This window comes from Pelecanus crispus, chromosome 10 (genome assembly GCF_030463565.1).
Source record: "Pelecanus crispus isolate bPelCri1 chromosome 10, bPelCri1.pri, whole genome shotgun sequence".
Classification (NCBI taxonomy): Eukaryota; Metazoa; Chordata; class Aves; order Pelecaniformes; family Pelecanidae; genus Pelecanus; species Pelecanus crispus.
This window is the reverse complement of record NC_134652.1, coordinates 3,914,852-3,933,523: the sequence shown is the minus strand read 5'-3', so window position 1 is coordinate 3,933,523 and position 18,672 is coordinate 3,914,852. Positions and strand designations below refer to the sequence as shown.

Sequence of the window (18,672 nt, the reverse complement as noted above, 5' to 3'; positions counted from 1 at the left end):
CAGGTACTCGGTTTTTTTCATAGCTACTTCAAATGAACAAGTAGCAGGTAGTAAGATAAAAGCACAGAAATAAATTGGACCAATTTCTTGAAGGAATCTGTCTGGATTACTGAGGCCAGACATCAAAGAGGGGGAAAAAAAAGTGTCCTATTGCCAAGCTTATGTTTCCATATATGTATTTCCTCCACACTCAGACTCTTCGTATAGCCTCTGCTTTTTGAATCATCCCTCTTGGCCGATATTGCAATACTTAGCGCTCATATGCTGCTTTTCATCTTCAAAATGTGAACAAATTAATCCTCAAGGCTCCGCTCAGAGGAAATGAAATAAATAAATACCGCGAGCCCTATTTCCCAGCTGGGCAGCTGGCGGTGCAGAGGTGAGCTGAGCTGGCCGAAGGGCTAGCAGAGCTGGGCGCAGAGCGAGCACCTCCTGGCCGCGCGCTCCCACCCCACCCTGCTTTGCAAGCAGGTATTCATTTCTTCGGCAGTGCTTTCTGCCATCCTCTGCAGCCCTGAGAAACTGCTCTGTCACTTGGACAGGAACTGACATTTTCTGGAAAGAGTCTCAAATTTAGCGTCCAGGAAAGTATCTGCTTCTCCTCTGAATCCAGCCCTACACAGAAGATTCTTGTCCTTAAGTACCTTGCGTCTGGCTTTTTCTTGCTTTCTTTCTTAATTTCTTTTTTTTTTTTCCTTTTTCTCTCTTTTTCTTTTCTTTTCCTTTCTTTTTTTTTAAAGAGGAAAACCTTCCATAAGTAGATGCAGAGAAACAGCTGTTGCAGCAAGCAGCTCTGCAGACATGCCTGCTGCCTGAGTCACATACGCCTCTCTCAAAAAAATGTAAAAGAAACCGTTACATCAGTGATGTTGAATCAGATCGTGCCCAAAGAAACATCCAGGGATCATACTCTTCTCCTGTCGACGTGGGGCATTAATTTCTTCCTCCCACTGGCCTTCCTCCTTCCCCGTATTTTGTGAGACAGGAGGACTCAAATATTTCTAGAGGGGGGTTCTGTGCACACTAGCCTCCTTACCTGCACCCCTGGCAAAACAGACAAGCTTGAAATGCTGAAGGATGCCCTACTTTGTCTATGGAAATTCATATACGCCTGGAAATCTCTCTCAAAGGGGTTTTGAAAAAGGGCAAAAAAAGGGGCAAAAAAGGGCCAAAAAGAGCAAAAAAGGAAAAGAGAAAAAAGAAGAAAAAAGAAAGAAGAAAGAAAAAATGAAAAAAAGAGAGCCAGAGCAGATCAAAATTTATGTGGAAGTTCCTGCGCTCAATTCCTGACTGAGATTTTTAAAGGAAACCAAGGTATGAACTCTTCATGAGAACAGGATGACTAATTGCTCTTTAAACCCTTAAAAATACCCCTACATTCAGTTCTTCAGAAACGTTTATTCCTTTAAGGCTACAGGGATGTACAACCATGTCCCAGGACCTCAAAATACAATCACCTGGGACAGAGTGTGTGTCTGGGGGAAAAAAGGTCGTCTTGGACCTTCATGTACCTAAACTCCATGACCATAGCATGGCAAAGCTGCCAAACCTTAGGATTTTACCACGACTGTGACAATATTATCAGCGGGTTGGTTTGGGTTTTGGTTTGGTTTTTTTTTGTTTTTAAACTTATGACAGAGCAGAAACTATGAGGACATGAATCTCAAATATCATAACAAAAGAGAAGGTTAAAAAGAACCTCAAATATTTGCATTTTTTCTGCTGTTGTGATTTTTTTTTCAGTTTGTACTGACATGGACACGTATTGCCCAGACATGGGACATCCTCCTCCTCCTGTTATCTCCTTTCTGACACATCCACCAACCAGCTAAAATCCTAAGGGGGCAAACTCAGGGAAGGGACAATTACCTCAGTGGACCACAATACAAACAGGTGCCAATAGCAGCAGCAATCTGACATATACATAGTCTATCATATTAAAATTTATGTGTTTTGGGGAAACAATAAGGTGTACTTCCTCCTCGCAGTGTGCAGTTCTTGCTTTGGTGGGCCAGAGGGGAAGGGTTGAGTGGATGTTTGCCAGATGCTGAAGATTAATTTATGTTTTACGTAACTTTGGACATCTATAGACACAAATCTGCGTTACAGAACTTGACCCCATTGTTCAGTATTCATGATGAGGAATCGGTGACAGTTGTGCCGAGTGTGATTTGGGAGGGCAAGTGCAGGGACCCCTGCAACCACGCACACACGGACAAGGAGATCAAGTGTTAATGCTTCTAGGAATGATCTCCTGCGGATTACCGGAAAGGTCTGCAGCAGGTACACGGCCACTTTTGGTGGAGATCAGTCAAAAGCTGGGAAGCCAATGCCCACTTTGGGAGGCACGTCCTATGCCCAGCCCCGTGCCTGGCGGGGATGCAGATCAGGTTCCTGGATAGGGATTATGAGCAGAACTACTGAATTGTTCCTTTTGAATACTTCATTTCCACATGCAGCATGAAATAATGGAGGATTCATCTGAGGAACTGTACTTCAGTGTACTCTGTATTTACTAACCCTCCAAGAAGAAATACACGAAACAGTGAACACTATAACCAAATGAAATAGCTGGCATCTTTCCCTATAGAATTTTATGAAGGCAACACTGTTGTTCTCTCTACAAAGCCTTCAGGAGAAGCTGAGGTCCTAGGAACCGAGTGTGTGCAGCAAAATGCCACTAGATGAAAAAAGACGAATTCTAGAGACGCTGGACATCCTGTCACATATCCCCTCTTACTCAAAGACATTGGACCCCTGGAACTGAGCACCAGAGTGAAAATATCTAATAGAAAATTCAGCAAAAGCAGGTTCAGCCTCAATTTTGACTTGAAAACTCTTTTACAGGCCTCCCTGTGTTTCTGAAGCCAGAAAGCAATATCCACAAATATTTCTGAAAAGCAGGAGAATCCGCTCGGTTTTGGCCCGGTACCTTTACACGTATTGTGAAAAGGAGACCAAACATTCCAGGTAACAATGGGGCACGTGACGATGCAAAGCAGAATTCAGTGCTTCCCCTTCGCTGCTGGTGAAACGCTGCTCATTCTTTTTAGAAACAAATTTAAAAAAAAAAAAAAAAAAAAAGGAACAAACAAAAGCAATCTGAAACCTGCCCAAGCAGCAGATAGCAGAAACACGTGAGGAACACCCAGGAGTTTTGCAAGCAAAGCCTGGGTCCAGCTGGACGCACCCGTACTTCGCCTGCCAACCTGCAAAACTACGGCTGCGAGGCCATCGCTCCTCGGGTGCGTAACGTTTCTGCACCACGTGGGCTGGCATATGACTATCAGTAGGAGATGACAAGGTTTCCAGAAAATTGTTTTTATCTCTCGCCTCTCCCCTGATTATTTATTTTGCAGTCCGAGATGATTACATTTTGCCTGTGTGCTCCTTATCATCGCCATCGAGCTGACTCCAGCCCGCCCGCAGGAGGGAGGGAGTGCGCATTCCTATTGTCTTCTGATAGCCAGCTCTCCTCCCCGACCTCTCTGCTGAGCCATGTCAAAATGAAATGCTGAAAACCTCACATTCTGCAGTACAAAGGGAGATTAAAACACAGTTCTGAAACTATAATATTCTGCTGCTGCAATATATGTAGAGCGGAATCTAGAGCAGCCACTTCTTTATTAAATTTATTGCACCAGCAAGTATATTTCCCTCTCCATTATTGTGATATACTTAATTGGAAGGTACAGCTCTAGGCTTGCTCTGACTGACAGACACTGAACAAGCAAAACCTTGTGTTAACTTGGTTAAAAGCTGCCAACTAATGCAGCCGTGGCAACTACCATTCTCAGAAAACATTCACACAGAGAAAACACTACCTGCCCTACACATCAGACTAATTTTTTTTTTACATTCTTTTTTTTACATGCTATGGGAACAACATTTGTAGTTCGGCAGAACATACAGAAATGTTAAACTTCCCCATATCTCAATTTTCCCATTGGAGAAGGGGGATCATTCCCCCAGTCCTTCACACGTGCCAGGGCTGCAGGGCACGGACAGCGCAGCACTAGCTCTCCTGACCCCGCGCACTGCTCCGGCCCCGGGGTTTGGGCTGTGAATAGGACACAGTCCTCTCTTCCTTCCAGGGGACTCGGCACAGCCCCATTGCCCTGCCGTTTTATGGGACACGGGAAGAGAAGAAGCTTGACCGTGTTAGAGATTATGACATTCGGCCACAAGAAAGTCTCCAGAATAGAAATGCCAGTCATTTTATCCTCTCCGCTCCCAGCATATTATATCAGCGTATAAATACATTCTCTCATTGTTCCTCTCTTTCGGTGTATTCATGTAAGGAGAGCAAAAACAGATCAAGAAAGCAGTTTCTCTCCTGATGGAGCTGAACCCTTTCACTTCAACACACAGCTCCAAAACGACACAGCCAAAGGTAGCACCAACCACACAAACTCGACTACCGTTGCTAATACCAGCCTATGCTAACACTCACTCAATTAGAAAACAAATCTTGGTATCTCAACGCCGACACTAAATACACCAACCTGACACCACAAAGCTACAGCAAATACCTCTACCCTTGGAGCCATGGATTGATACCATCATTACTGCAGCTGTGGTAGCTGAATCTTCTCATTTCAGCGTGGTGTAGACCATTTGACTGTTGCCATTACAGGAGGGAAAAATTGTTACTTCCATTAAAGTGAAACTTTTACTTCAATTAAAGTGAAACCCCAACCATCAGCTCACACTAAAACACTGCAGTACAGCTGCCAGCTCCAGCATTTGCAGATAAAACAGTCAGGGGTCACAGTTTTTTGGCTAAGTTACAGCACAGAATTATAGTAAGTATATTCTGAGAGGTCCCATTTCTCTATTTGGTATTTGTTTGTTTAGATTTGTTTCCTCTATCTGTATTTCAAGCCATTGATTGTATATACACATCTCAATTCATTAACAAATTTCGTCAGCTATTTTCTTTGGCACTAGAAATGGGTTATTTCCATGCTAAATTAATCCAGCTAGAATGTCATTTGCACACCAATCAGTGCTCCTATTCAGAAAGGTCAGGCAGAAAAGAAGAGAGAACTACTTTTCTTTTAACCAAAAAAGAACACAAAAGATTTTTGAACACTAACACCTCATTGGAACAGGTCACATTAGTGCTGTGCATCAAGATGCCTATTGCTTGCTTTTCCGACTGAGGGAATAGTGCTGGAACCTCCTCTGTCCTGGAGCTAAGCTTTCAAAGTGACCTCCAATGCTGGACCATTACATCCCAATACATCCCGGGTACTGTGTCTCCATGTAAAAGCGGTAAACATGCAAGGGGGGCAGTCAGAGATGCTCTAAACTTCTGGAGATCTCTGGGATCCTAGGGGATTTAAAGGATAAGATGGAGACTTATACCATGGCCTGGGGTGGATTTTGCCTCCTGATAAAACAGAAGAATTTTTACTGAGGGAATAAAAGGCAGCAATCTAACCTCATATATTCCCTTTTTTTATATTGCTTTGTTAAAGGCTGTGTTATAAACCTGACAAAAAAGATCATAAAGTTATGGGGAAATGAATAGTGAACTCCACTTCTCTAAAATACTCGAGCTCTTTCTTTCCATTTCCACCTTCCCCTGGCCACTGCCAATGGCCCGTCAGCCACAACCCCACCGACCGCACCCTCACCGCTCCCGCTGCAAAGCTGGTCAACCAATTCCCACCAGCAGCAAACTGGCCAGGACACTCGTGAGATCCTGATGATGATGATGTCCGTAGGGCAAAGCCGTCCGACCTCCATACCTGCCCTCACAGGCTCTCCACTTATCTCAGCGTTTTATCTTTATCTGCCCTAGACTCAGGTATATACAGGAGTCAGCACTGAAAAAGCTCTCTAACATCTGTTCAAAGTTATATTTCTTTGACATTCATAATTATGACCTTTGTCAGCAAATCATTTAAGCATGAAATTAATTTTAAAAAGAAGTAATTCCACTGACTTTACCTGGATTACTCATATGTTTAAAGTTAAAAGAACACTTAAGTACTTTGCTGTATACAGACCTATTTCTGACAGAGTGTAAAATGTTTCCAGTTGCAGAAAAACAGCCAGTAGTCACATACCGTTCCACTGTCCAACTCAGATTTAATCTTACAGGGGTTTTGTTTCATTTACACAATACTAAGCCTACTTTCCTCCAAGACCCACATGCTGCAATCAGCTTTAAAGGAATTTATATGTGCATACATTACTGTCCCTTGCACAACACAAGTGCATCAGTATTATTGATGTAACGCACACCAGTACAGTCAGCTGCTCTGAAGGGTGGTTTATTTTGCAGCGGATCGATGATTTGCTGATTCTGGAAATCTCTCTATATGACAAGTGTTTCTAAAACAGTTAAGGTTCTACAGAGCTTAAGGTTCTCAAGAGTGCAATCATATTTTGCAACTAAATCATAGTAAGAAATGTACTTGCAACATAAGCTTGCTAGCAGGTTTTCTATGATTGACAAATTGAATTCACAGCAAATAATTTTGGTTTTGCAATTACAAATGTGCAATGCCCGAAAATTAATCACTAAAGCTTTTAATGAATATGTATGAAAGTAAACTTAACAGCTGGAAACCATAGAGAAGATTTTAAACCTACGCTGTGAAGTTTGGTACCAGTAACTCTTCCAGAACTAACTTGTAACATCTTGCCCAATACATATGAACACATCTTGCTGAGTCTAAATATCAGAAAACACCAAACTGACATTAAATATTTCCATAGATAACAGATGGTTTAACACATCAGTCCCCACTTGGGGTTGCCTAATGCATCTGAATCATGTTTTGAAATATAACTCAAGGTTTGGAAAATCTCTAAGGTTTTCAATAAATGGAGTTTAATGTCAAGACTACTCAAAGCAGCTGTTTCTACTAACCATGGAAAATCACATCCAGTTTTTTTTTTTGCATGACCCAATGCAGAAATTATGTAATTTAGGGGTCCCATCCACCTCCACCCCCACCATTCTCCAAGGAATAACATGCTTTACATGAAACTACAGTAAAATAACAGCACACATATCAGAGCTTCATGTGTTGTCACTTATTACTCAAGAAAAGATGTTTGTGTTTAGCACTCTACTTCTACCTAAAGCATGCTGATTTAATGGCTACTCCAACGCTCAGCATCAGTGCTTTCAAGATATTTGAGCTGTGTATTTCATGCCAACATGAGGAAGATGGAGTAGGCTGGAGGAGACAGAGTCTGTATGCACATCTGCTGGTCCTCTCTGCAGCCTTGGAGACTCATGGGCAGAAGCTGCAGTGTGGGGACACTCCCTTTTCCAGGTATGGGATGACCTTCTCGCACCTCTGGAGTCCATAATCTACCTTAGGTCCAACCTGGCCCGCTGCCACCAGCCCTTATTCCTCATTCTCTGCTCTGCAGAAATGCATTCTCTCATCTCTCTCCTGGACATTATTTTTCACTCCATGAACCTGCAGGACCCGCTGGAAGCAGCAGCGTGTCCATGCTGCTTGCTTCATGCCCCAAACACCTCACCTCTGCTGCCACTCGCCTCTCCACGCCAGTGACGACATGCCCGACACCGTCATTATGGGCAGAAGAAATGCAACCACCAATTTCCGCAGACAAGCACAGAGGCCTTGAGATTGTTTGCCCTGAGGAGCACAGACCAGTCAGGCAGACTGATGCACTCTGTTATTTACAGAAACAGGAAACAAATAGACCTACCCCCCCCCCCCCCCCCCAAAGCAACTTCTGCAGAGACTTGCAACACTCAGACCATTATTTCTTCTGAAAATCAAAGTCAGTAATATAGGAGAAAAGGGAGACATGATTTTGCAAAACCGTGACCAACTTTTTCTGTGGTTTGCATTCTATGAACTGCCTCATATACTACAAATCGCCAACACAGACAAGGCTAATTGTAGTGTTTTACAATACTACCTAGAAGCTCCTACTATGATGAGGAACCTCATGTTGTTAACACTAACTCTTCTAGAATGCAAATCTTCTGGTGGGCACTGCATCAAAGAGATAGGTAACTAGAAAATAATCATTGATAAATACTGTATTTCTTAAGGAGCAGATCTCAATATCTCCAAATGTGGTCAGACAGATGCTCATGGAGTTAATTTACTATACTTCCATGTCGTACTTTTGAAAGAGGTGGAGATTGAATCTCACGATTTTCTAAATCTGACTTTATTACAGGTACAAGAGAGTTTGGTGTGTTCAGCAAGGCCTGTATTGGCAGTTTTATGTTCTTTTAATCGCTGACATGGAATGTAAATAGTTTCCTCAATTGCTGCATACTTCCCATTCCTGAAGGAAGGCACACCCTTTGACAAAGATTAAGAGAATATGAAGTTAAATCCCTGTTTACTAAAGGAATTAAAGCGTCCTCTAGTTACTGAAACAGAGCAACCTATGCATGGGGGACCTACATACCCTTCAAGGATAGGAAATGAACAACTAAGCAGCATTAAAAATAATGTAAAAAAAGCTCAGGATTTGGGCCTGATGTTGAATAATAAAGTGAGCTGGATTTTATCACAGCTGGGTAATGTTAGGGTTCATCCAAATGACTGGAAATAAAAAGCATTTGGCATTGTTTTACTACAGAGGACTAAAGGGGTGCCCTGTTGTTTTCCATTGAAGTTGTCCATCACCAGCCCAAGGCAGCATGTACTCGGCCTCCCTGGGACATTTGCTTTTACATGCACATTCCTTCCTCTTAACACAAAAAGCTGCACCACATACATCTATGGTCCCTCTATTGCAGTAAAAAAATACCTCTGCTGCTTTTATTTCACAGCAGGGAAAGCTACAGAACACGTAGATCCTTGCTAACATTTATCAAAAGTTTTCCCTAGGCTGAGAGTGATCTTTGGTTTTCCTTTCACAAGCAGCACGTAGTTGTCCTGATCTGGATTCCCACAATATATACTTGAGATGCTCTTAGATGAAAAGCGGTTGAACAGTTGAGAAGGTAGACTAAGACTTCAGTGTCTTTGGTTCTGCTTGTCATGGACTTCCAGGGAAGTGACTTTATTTCTGTGTGGTTCTGTACCCCTTTGTGAAAAATTCTGCTAGGTTTCTGCCCGTGAGACCATCTCTACAGCAGCCCCTGGTATCCCCCCCGAAAGCTTACAGACATGAGTGGGAGTTGTCAAGAGCACATGGAAGAAGCTGCAATATTTAAAGTACACAAGTAAGGGCTCAAGCTCGTCTTTGGTCATGGGCCTCGTGAGCAGTACAAACATCCCATCATCAGCCCCTTGCCAACAAACCCAGAGAGGTCCTGTTTAAAAGTCCAGCAGGAGTTAATCCCAAATGCTTGACTTATCTTCCCTGAGCAGATGCTGACAGCCACTGCATGGATGCAACTATGGTTGCAGGCAGCGTCAGGAGGGATGAGTGCTCCAAAAAAAGTTCCAAAGACTGCAGGATTTTCCACATTACTGTAAATAAAAGAGCTTGCCACAGGAAAGGAAGACAAACCCAAATCAAATAAAAGTAAAAATCAACAGGAAAGCACTGCGAGGCAACATGTCCATTTTCAGTCCCAGATAAATGCAGACGACCATAGAGATTCTTGCTCTATAAGCAGTGTGCAAATACACGCAGTCCAAAGTGGAACAGAACTCTCTCGTTAGGGGCCTGTTCCATAAGGGACCAGTAGCAAACTTGGCCCCAGGTTACTTTTAAACCATCAATTTTAAAATTATAACCCTTCTCTGAGAACCTCCAGTACAAAGTGAACATGCAACGAGGGTACTTACTCGTTCCTCTCCAGATTGATGACTAGATGTTTACTTTCAGCTTGTATTACAAACTGCAGCAGTGCTGGGTGATTCTGAAAAAGGAAAACAGAGTTGGCTGAGTCCAAACCCAGAGCCCATCTGGGCCCTGCCTGGGAGGAGCAAGCAGCTACAAAGAGACGCGTTTGTGGTATAGCAGCTCTTTAGCCGCAGCTCAGTGCGAACAAACGTCGAGAGGCAGCACGGCGCTGTAGGATTTCACACCCAGGTCTTCAAGGCACCATGCTGCGCCCTTAAGCAATTGCATCACTTCCAACTTTGCACATCAGAGACCATCTTGCCTGGGAAGATAAGCGTCTTTTTCCTCTCCATAGAACAGCATTACTGCTTTAAACACTAATATAATCTCTTATTAGTGCTCAATCTTGCTGCACTATTTTTTAAAATGAGATACAGGTAATCAGGTTTGGGCTTTGCCTGACCATTTATAGTTTAAGATATCCATGTTCAAAACCAGTACCTCCTGCATTAAGAGCAGACGTGCAGTGTGGTGATCACAGTCAGCAGGGTGGCTCTAAAAATGCTTTTTTCCTTAAGGCTGAGTATGCTAAATATTTGCATGTAGAACTGCATGTGTCATCTAAGACCATCATGGAAATTAAACGTGAAGTACAGTCATGCTGAACTACTTTTTTGCCTAGAAACAGCTAAACATTTTAATATGTATTTTAAACTTCTCATAAGGAATAATTAAGTTTTAACTTAAAAAAAAAAGAGTTGGTGTTGGACCAATTAGAAATACGGTCAACGTATTATCAAGTACCTCTGCGAGAACAATAGACAAAGTATTTGTACGTATACAAGTCTTTAAGAGAATTTTTCTAAACAAGACATCAACAGCAGAGCACACGGAAATCCCAGTTGCACTCCAGCATGGAGCAGGGATCGAGACATCTGGATTGCATTTTCAGCACCATCATGACTGCGTGCAATCTTCATATTGCCATTCCCCTGCTTATAAAACAAGTTCTTTTTCACCTCAAGCGTCTGACGGTAAATCCGCTCTCTTTTTGGGAAGCTGTGAAAGAGCACCAGGAAGGTCTGGTGATCCATTTGCCCTCGGAGGCAGGAGGGAGCGGAGGCTCAAACGCTTCTTTGCAGAAAGTGGCAGTGCACCTACACAGGTTCTTGAACCCATGCTTCAAACGAGAAAGCACAGTTTACGATACGCTAGTTACTCTTAATCCAATAGACTGAACTCACATGTATTTTAAGACTGTTTACACTTAACTTACATTTCATTAAACAAACTTACTGGATTGCGAGACAGTATTTCCTTGTTTTGAAATTCCGACAGTAGCTCAATAAATCAGTTGTTCCTCTGTACAGTCAGCATGCTTTTCTGAAGATTTATGTCAGCCAATTGCAGTACTGAAGCAGGATAATTTTAGGGTTACGGTATTTAATTGATTTATTGAGAAATGTCTCTGAATTTGTGATTGCTACAGCGGCGCCTTGATGGAGCCCAAGCTGCATGACAGTCAGAGCACCCCGCCCATGAAACGCAATGATTTTTAAATGATTTGGAAAATTGTAGATGTTTATTAAAAAGTGAAATTATGAGCAGGCTGTCGTAGACTAAACAAAATTGTAATTTTGTTATAATAAAAAATAGCTGACAACTCCCCAGTGCTCTCAGACATTATTAAGCACAGATTGTGACTGAGATACCATTGCTTTCTTCTAAGTGCCCTGCCCCACTGCTCGTGCAAATTCAAATGTGTTTTCCCTCTCCTCATGCAAAACAGCAACAATATTGAAATTCTGCATCTATGTGAACTTTGCAGAAACTAGATCCCACTAGAATGCTAAATAAATGCTTCAGACTATCCTTGGCATTCAGCAAACACATGGGAGTCATTTATTGGCATGAATATTTAGAAGCAGCGTTGATTACCCCTTTAATATCAGTGCATTGCTTCCAAACCCGTAAGATATACATACTATAGAGTTTTGAGCAAGTAAAATACAATTAATTACAATATAACACAGTAAATAATTAAGATATTGCAGTAGCACAAATGGATTCTTTTCAGCTAAAGGCCCTCTGTTAATATGTAAATGATAATTATGTTTATTCATGAGTTCACAGTGGTACTTATTTGACAGTCAATTGATGTTAGCAAGTTGTAAAGTTAAAAAAGCAGCTGCAGAATAAAACAGGCTGTTACAAGACAAAAACATCTCTCAGAGAACTCCTAAAGCTGAAACTTCTTATTATCGAGCACAATAATGTCCCCAGTAAGGGTGCTGGACAGCTTTGCATGAGACTTGGGTTCAGATTCTTGCTTTCCCATAGATTTTTCTTTCAAACAAATGCCTCATTTCCTTGTTTGCCATATGGGAAGAGATGAAACTACACTTTTTCTTATTCTGACTGGCAGTCATAAGCATAAATACACTAAAAGTTACACAGTGCTCAGGTGGTATGGTGATTGGAAACACATAAGCACTTAAAATGATACATTTCTAATGTGAAAGAAAAATAAATATCATTCAGACAGGGCGTTTCAGGTTTATGGGGGCTTTTCCTCCTTTTTAAACTGTATACACTTGTGAAATGAACTCAGAACTTTTACTTTACTTTTTTTTGCAGCAGTGGTGGAGTCTCCCCTAAAGTATTTGCACGGTTCTGCTACAAGACCTGAAAAGCTCGTTTTCAACCTCATGAAGCAGCGTAATATTCTCCCCTTACAACTAATATTTTCAAAACTGGGTTGCAAGATGAAATGGGAATTACTATAAATACAGATATTAGATTGCTGTTTTGTATTTTCTGTTTAGAATAATCAAAAAAGCACGTTGTAAGGGCTTCTCAGAACATTTCAAAAAGAACCACTTGTTATAAGCCTTTCTCAAGAACCACAGAAAATAATTTCCATGCTGATGCCACAACTTATTCCCACATTGATCCCTTTAAAATTATCAAATGTGAAAGTGAACTCTATGAGAGCACGATTATTTAAATCATAATAAATAATTTTGTATGGGTCTACCTTCTTTTCTCTACAGACTTATGTTTTCTAGTTCTTTCTACTCTTAAACTACAATTTGCTGCTTTCTTTTTGGCAATGTTTGTTGTGGCATAAAAGAGGATTTCATCAATGCACACAAACTGTTCCCTGATATCCTAAGAGGCAGAACTGACTTCAGGATGATTGAAGTACTACTCTCCATAACTTTCCCCTCTTATTTAGAGGATTTACTTTCAAAATCTACATCAAATTGTATCAGCAGAAAAGGAAAAGCGCTTCCCTCATTAATTTGCTCCTTGCTTGTTTGCCTGCTGAGGGATGTTGGTTTGAATTGGCATCAGTGATACTTAATATTCTGAAGGAAATTAGTGAAACAATAAGTTAAGGCCAAGCAAGAATTCTGTCTGATAAAGCAGATAAAAAAATGAATAAAGCACTTGAACAACTGGAAGCTGGTGAGACAGTAGTCTGTTTCTGAGTCAGAGAAGTTCTCTTGTTTTCTGTCTTGGCTGGGACAACGGCATTTCATTGTAGGAAACAGCAAAACTCTCCAGTTGAGCCAACCCGTTACACCTCAACTCTCTTTGTGCTTCACTTGCCCTTTCTACCTCTTTCCTCCAACTTGCCTCCGCAAAATGGACATGGCAATAGTTTTCATGCTCCTGTCTTCATCTGCTTAGCACGTAAACTGTTTTAAAGGCATGCTTCCTAAACACAGAGGTGAGCAAATGAGCACCTTCCTTCTGGTGAAAGCATCAAGCCATTACAAGAACAGTGGGTCAGAAATAGCAATAACACTTTTTTTTCCTTTAGTTGTTCGTGGTTTATCCCACCACCATGAATACCAAGACAGAGTCTCAGTAGCAGATTTTGAACTCCTCATACTTTCAGGGACTACTTTCTAACAGTAATGATATCATAGCCTCAAAAAAAAAAAAAAAATCAGTTTTTAAGCCTGAAATACTAGTAGCTGTCCATTTGGAGTAGATTTGTTCACCTTGGTGGGATGCCCATTCTGGAATTTGAATACAAAGTAGTTGTCACTGAGCATATTTCTCTGCACAGTAATCTAGGAAAAAGTCTTAATCGTTGCTGGATCATCTCTTCCTTTGGGCTGTGGAGTTGGCACGCACTGTGATCACACTGTGGTGCTGTGAGCTTTTCCCTTGATACTGACTGTTTGGATTGGGATAGAATACTTCAAGTCATTTCTTATTACATTTGAAGAGATAGAAAATGGATGAAGCGGACAGTCCTAATGCATATCTCTTTGCAACTTCCTGTCTGTAAAAGATAAAGGATTTTATTGGACTAAGGTACATGAGTTAGACCAGCACATACAACTTTAAATAAAAAAATATTATAGCAATCATATAATAGAAATAAAAGGAAATAGCTATAGACAAGGGAAAGAGTGTAAATAAACTCAAAACAGCAGCATTAATTCATTTGGAAAGAGAAATGCATTTTCAGCTGTATCAGATGTCCAAATCCAGTATTTGAGAATAGAGATCAGCACAAGAAAGAGAAACAAAAGGGCTGATTTTGCTTCTCTGGTTTCAAAGTTTTAAATTATATCCTAACATGGTAGACTGAAATAGGCAGGTTTTTTTAATCCAACAAAGTGGTTTCCAGTCCCTCCAGAGCTGCTACTAACTTCGCTAAAGCCAACCTTGCAACAGGGTCAACTTTGCATGTGCGGTCAAGTTGACCTACACCCATGAAGTGCCTGTCACATGCCAGGCCACAGTTTGCATGAACTGTCATGACAGGTCACCGGTGGGACACTCCTAGTCTGAAATGTGTCAAAATTGGCAAGATGGTAAGGAAAAAAAATAATTATAAGGAGCACTATGGATTGCAAATAGCTGTATGCAACAAGGCTCCTGACACTCGACATGGAGCAAAAATAGAAACGCAGCAAAAACTCATAGACAGTCACATTTCATAAATAGTTGCCTGGGCTTTAGTTGGAAGTAAGAGAAATCACATCATCGGTGACAAGCACAGGAGAAGAGATTCTGGAAGCCACTCCAGCCTTGCACAAAGCTTGTTATCTCTGTACCAGACCATAGCGACAAAGCACTACTTTCCCATAGGATGCATAAAGAACACAGAGATGCAAGAGATGGGTGTCATTTATTTTGAGCAGCTACCATAAAGCCAGCGTGGCTCTGACACGTATGTGGTCGTGGATGGTAGCTTTTAACGCAGTGTTATACAAGGCAGTTGGATGCAGAAGCAAATCAGAGTTTTTGTTTATAAAAACAGTGAGAGGAACGGTGAAGAGACATCTCCATGATGTGGAGATACCAGAATATGTTTCTGAAACTTCAGCATTCAGAACAAAACTGAACATACAGATCATTCATGCAGAAATTATCTACTCGCAACTGGCCAAAGACAGCCAACGAGGACTGCTGCCTTTTGGTTACCTGGTTTCCCCCAGCATTAACACACGTCAAACCAGACTCAACAATGTGATAGTCAAAGTACTCTACCAGGGGATAATTTGGGAGTATTTTTTAATCCAGAGTCTTAAATTGTGCAAAAAGCACCAACATCTACTCTAAGGATAAGACCCTATTTACTTTCTCCTCTACGTTCCTGAAAACAGAAATTCCAACACAAAAAAGCAAGGGTCATAAGTTTACGTTATCTCTTAAGCATAGCTCTGGAAATGAAGGACTTGTGAGAGATATCAGATAGTTACATTCCACACAAATCTAGATGCTTTTTCATGTATATGAAGAGCTGACATCCGGAATTAGAAATTGCATAACTGAGGAAAGAGTACATTATTTCTATTTCCAGTAAGGATAAATTCTATGCCATTTTCTGCTATCTATGTGAAAATACCGTTTTTCCCCCCTTATTTATCACACACTGACATTCTGTGTTGGTGCCTTCACAAGCTAAAAGGTATGCTTATAGGTATCGGATCTTTGGGCTAATATTACTCCTCTACTATCTGTAATACACAAAGCGGGGAAAACTGGGAAATCTATAAGAAATAAAGCCACCTAGGGAATCTTACCACGATAACTGGAATTCAATCCAACAAATGCAAGCTGTCTACAAAGTATATACACTTAAGATAATTACAATCGGCGACGAACACGATAAATTGCACGCATTGCTTTTAAATCAATAAGTATTTCTTTCTTTCCTTTCGGCTTTAGTTTAGAAGCGAACACAAGAGGCTATGTTTCTTGCAAACACCTCCAAAACCAAGTGATATTTCATGTGGACATGAACAGTATGAACATTTAATTCATACTGTTTTGCAAGTTCCTGAGGCCAGTGAATTCAGCTGTGCTTTCCTTACTGTCAGATGACAAGCACGTATCCCTGTGGCTGTATATAATGAGTAGCAACAAAGAGAACAGAGTGGTTTGCAGGTTTGGTTTTTTTTTTAATGGCTTAGCAAAGAATCACAGCCCCTTAACAAATTGGCTGAGCCACTCCAATAATGTAGGAAATCAAAGAACTTCCAAGTTTGTTCCCAACTTTAAAACAAAGTGATTCTCTGAAAACAGAATGATCGTACTCTTCTCTTTCTTGCTCACTGTACAAAGAGATGCAAGATTCTTCTTTCTGGAAAGCACAATTTCTCATCTAATTTTTTTTTCCTTTTCTTTTCTTTTTTCCCCTTTTTCTTACCTCCTTGTACAGCAACTCAGCCTGCTGCATGGAGGTAATCAGGCTTTTCCACCCTCTTCTTTTCCTGCTTCCTACACTGCTGCCCACCACAAGACACAGCACAAACCACCGCACTGAGGTCCTAAAGCAGGCACAGGGCAAAGCTCTGGAGAGAACTCCACCATGGAGCTCACGTGACATGCATAAAATAGGAGCAACAGGACAACCTTAGGCATGACCCAAATTCAGCAGGCTTCTTTTCATAAGCTAAAAAGATTTTCAATTATAATTAAAAAAAAATTAAATGTTTAGGAGCACTGCCTTTCTACCACTGGCAGTCCCAGCCTCTGGCCATCAGGTTATTTGGCAACAGCTGCTGAAGCTCCTATGAATCCCTATAAAGAGCTTTTTAAATTAACAGTTCCTTCCTCGCTGTTGGTGTCCCAAGATCCCTATCCAGAGTTAAAAATTCAAGCAAATAACGCTCACGAAAGAGGAAACTGAGAAGTTAATTGTGCCAGACCAAAATCAATAAAAGTACACAGCTCTAGCACACAGTTTCCTGGTTTCCATGCAGAAATACAAAGCTAATGACTACTCTGGGAAAGGGAAGGCATGCTTACAATTTAGCTACGTCCTTTTTGTGAGGTATTCTTGACTTACATTTTTTTAAAATTCAAGAATAACCTAGTTAAAACATGTTCAAAATGCCATAACATGATGGATCAAATATTTCAGGAGCAAATCCAAAATAATCAGTTTTATGTTTTAAAGAAATCTGCATCTTCTGAGGTTGAGTTGTTATGCTACGAACTTATTTGGTGTCAGTAAAAAGTCAGGCACGAAAGCTGAATTCAACATTTACGCCATATTTTCATTATCAGGCACTGAAGTTGCACTAAAACATATTTAGGTGCATTTGGCCAGCTAAGCAGGGATTAACAGAAAATTCACAACTTTATACATTAAAAAAAGAAAAGCAAAATATGTTCTTTCTTTCTTTTTAATCAAATCTCAGCAGAGCAAATAGGGCAGCCTTGGTTTTTAAAGCAGCTATCCAATTATCTGGTGAACTATATTGGTTAAAAACAGGTCAAAATCAATACTCCCTTTTCAGGACAAACTTTGAAACAAAAATCTTTCAAAGATTCCTAAAAACAAGTTCGGAGAACAAACATTAGCGAATTATGAAAAAGGGGACTGGTGTTGCCAACACTTTGAAAAAGCCGATGGGGAGCGAGCTCCTCTCTCCTCTGTTTCAGGATGTGGTTTGGGAGAAGGATGCGTGCTGTAACACAAACCAGCCAATGCGAGGTATTGAAGCCCTTCCTGTATCTTTGCAGCAGGATGGATGCAAACCAACATAAACCAACACTCGGTGTGTATTTATTACACTTCTCTGCGTGCCTGATGACCTGCAAGGAGTCTGCTCCGCATCTGCGAGCGGGTGATTCGTTAGATTGATGAATCACAAAGGAAGGAAGAAAGGGAAATGCAACAACATATGGTTTTGACTGAATGGAAATGACTGCACCAAGCTGTGAACTCAATTTTGTATTAGGAAGAACTAATAAAAATAATACAAAGATAGGTACGCTTTCAGCCAGCTCTCATTTATGGCAATGTATCCCAAACAGACCCCCGCTTAAGGTGCTGCCTGCCATCTCGTTGAAGGACCATGTCCACAAAGCTATCTAAGGCCACCAAATTTTGTCGTTCAGGCACTGACCTGACTTCACGGAGCGCAGGGCTTTCCACCCAGACCATCAGTACAATTGGTAGCTCCAAGGCTTGGAAGCAGGTCAAGAGCAGCAGTGCTTTTTAATCTGAGTCTGATGGAGGGGTGTGTTGTTTGCTATCACAACCCATTCCCTAAACTGGCCGGAAAGACCGTGCCCTGCCTGTCCTCTGACACACTGCGGCCCCGGCAAAGAGGTCGGGCAGGAGGTTGATTGCATCTACACAGATTTTAGCTTTTTGAAAGCCCTGCAAATATGAAGGTCTTTTTAATAGGAAAAAAAAGACTCGTTGACTTGTTGAAGAGTCAAAGACTGGTTAAAAAAATAAATCCTCCCCTACATTGTCTTTCCTCACTGTGCTGCCCCAGAAGGTTCAAATAGAAATACCCACAGCCCCGCAAGTCTCCGGGGGAGTGTCGGCATTGTCTTAGATTCAGAAAAGGCAACTAGATACCACACAGCCTTGGAGGGCTGAGAAGCACATGGCAGCTCATCCTCCCGGTACCTGCTGCGCTGTCA

General features: G+C 41.3%; 1 protein-coding gene across 1 annotated transcript in view; it reads right to left on the bottom strand.

The window, feature by feature from the left end:
• ADAM12 (ADAM metallopeptidase domain 12) overlaps nt 1-18,672 on the bottom strand; it is a 191,148-nt gene that overhangs the window by 132,625 nt on the left and 39,851 nt on the right. The window contains exon 3 of the mRNA XM_075717488.1: nt 9,759-9,832. Coding sequence (XP_075573603.1) covers nt 9,759-9,832 — 74 coding nt within the window. The remainder of the gene's footprint in view (nt 1-9,758; nt 9,833-18,672) is intronic.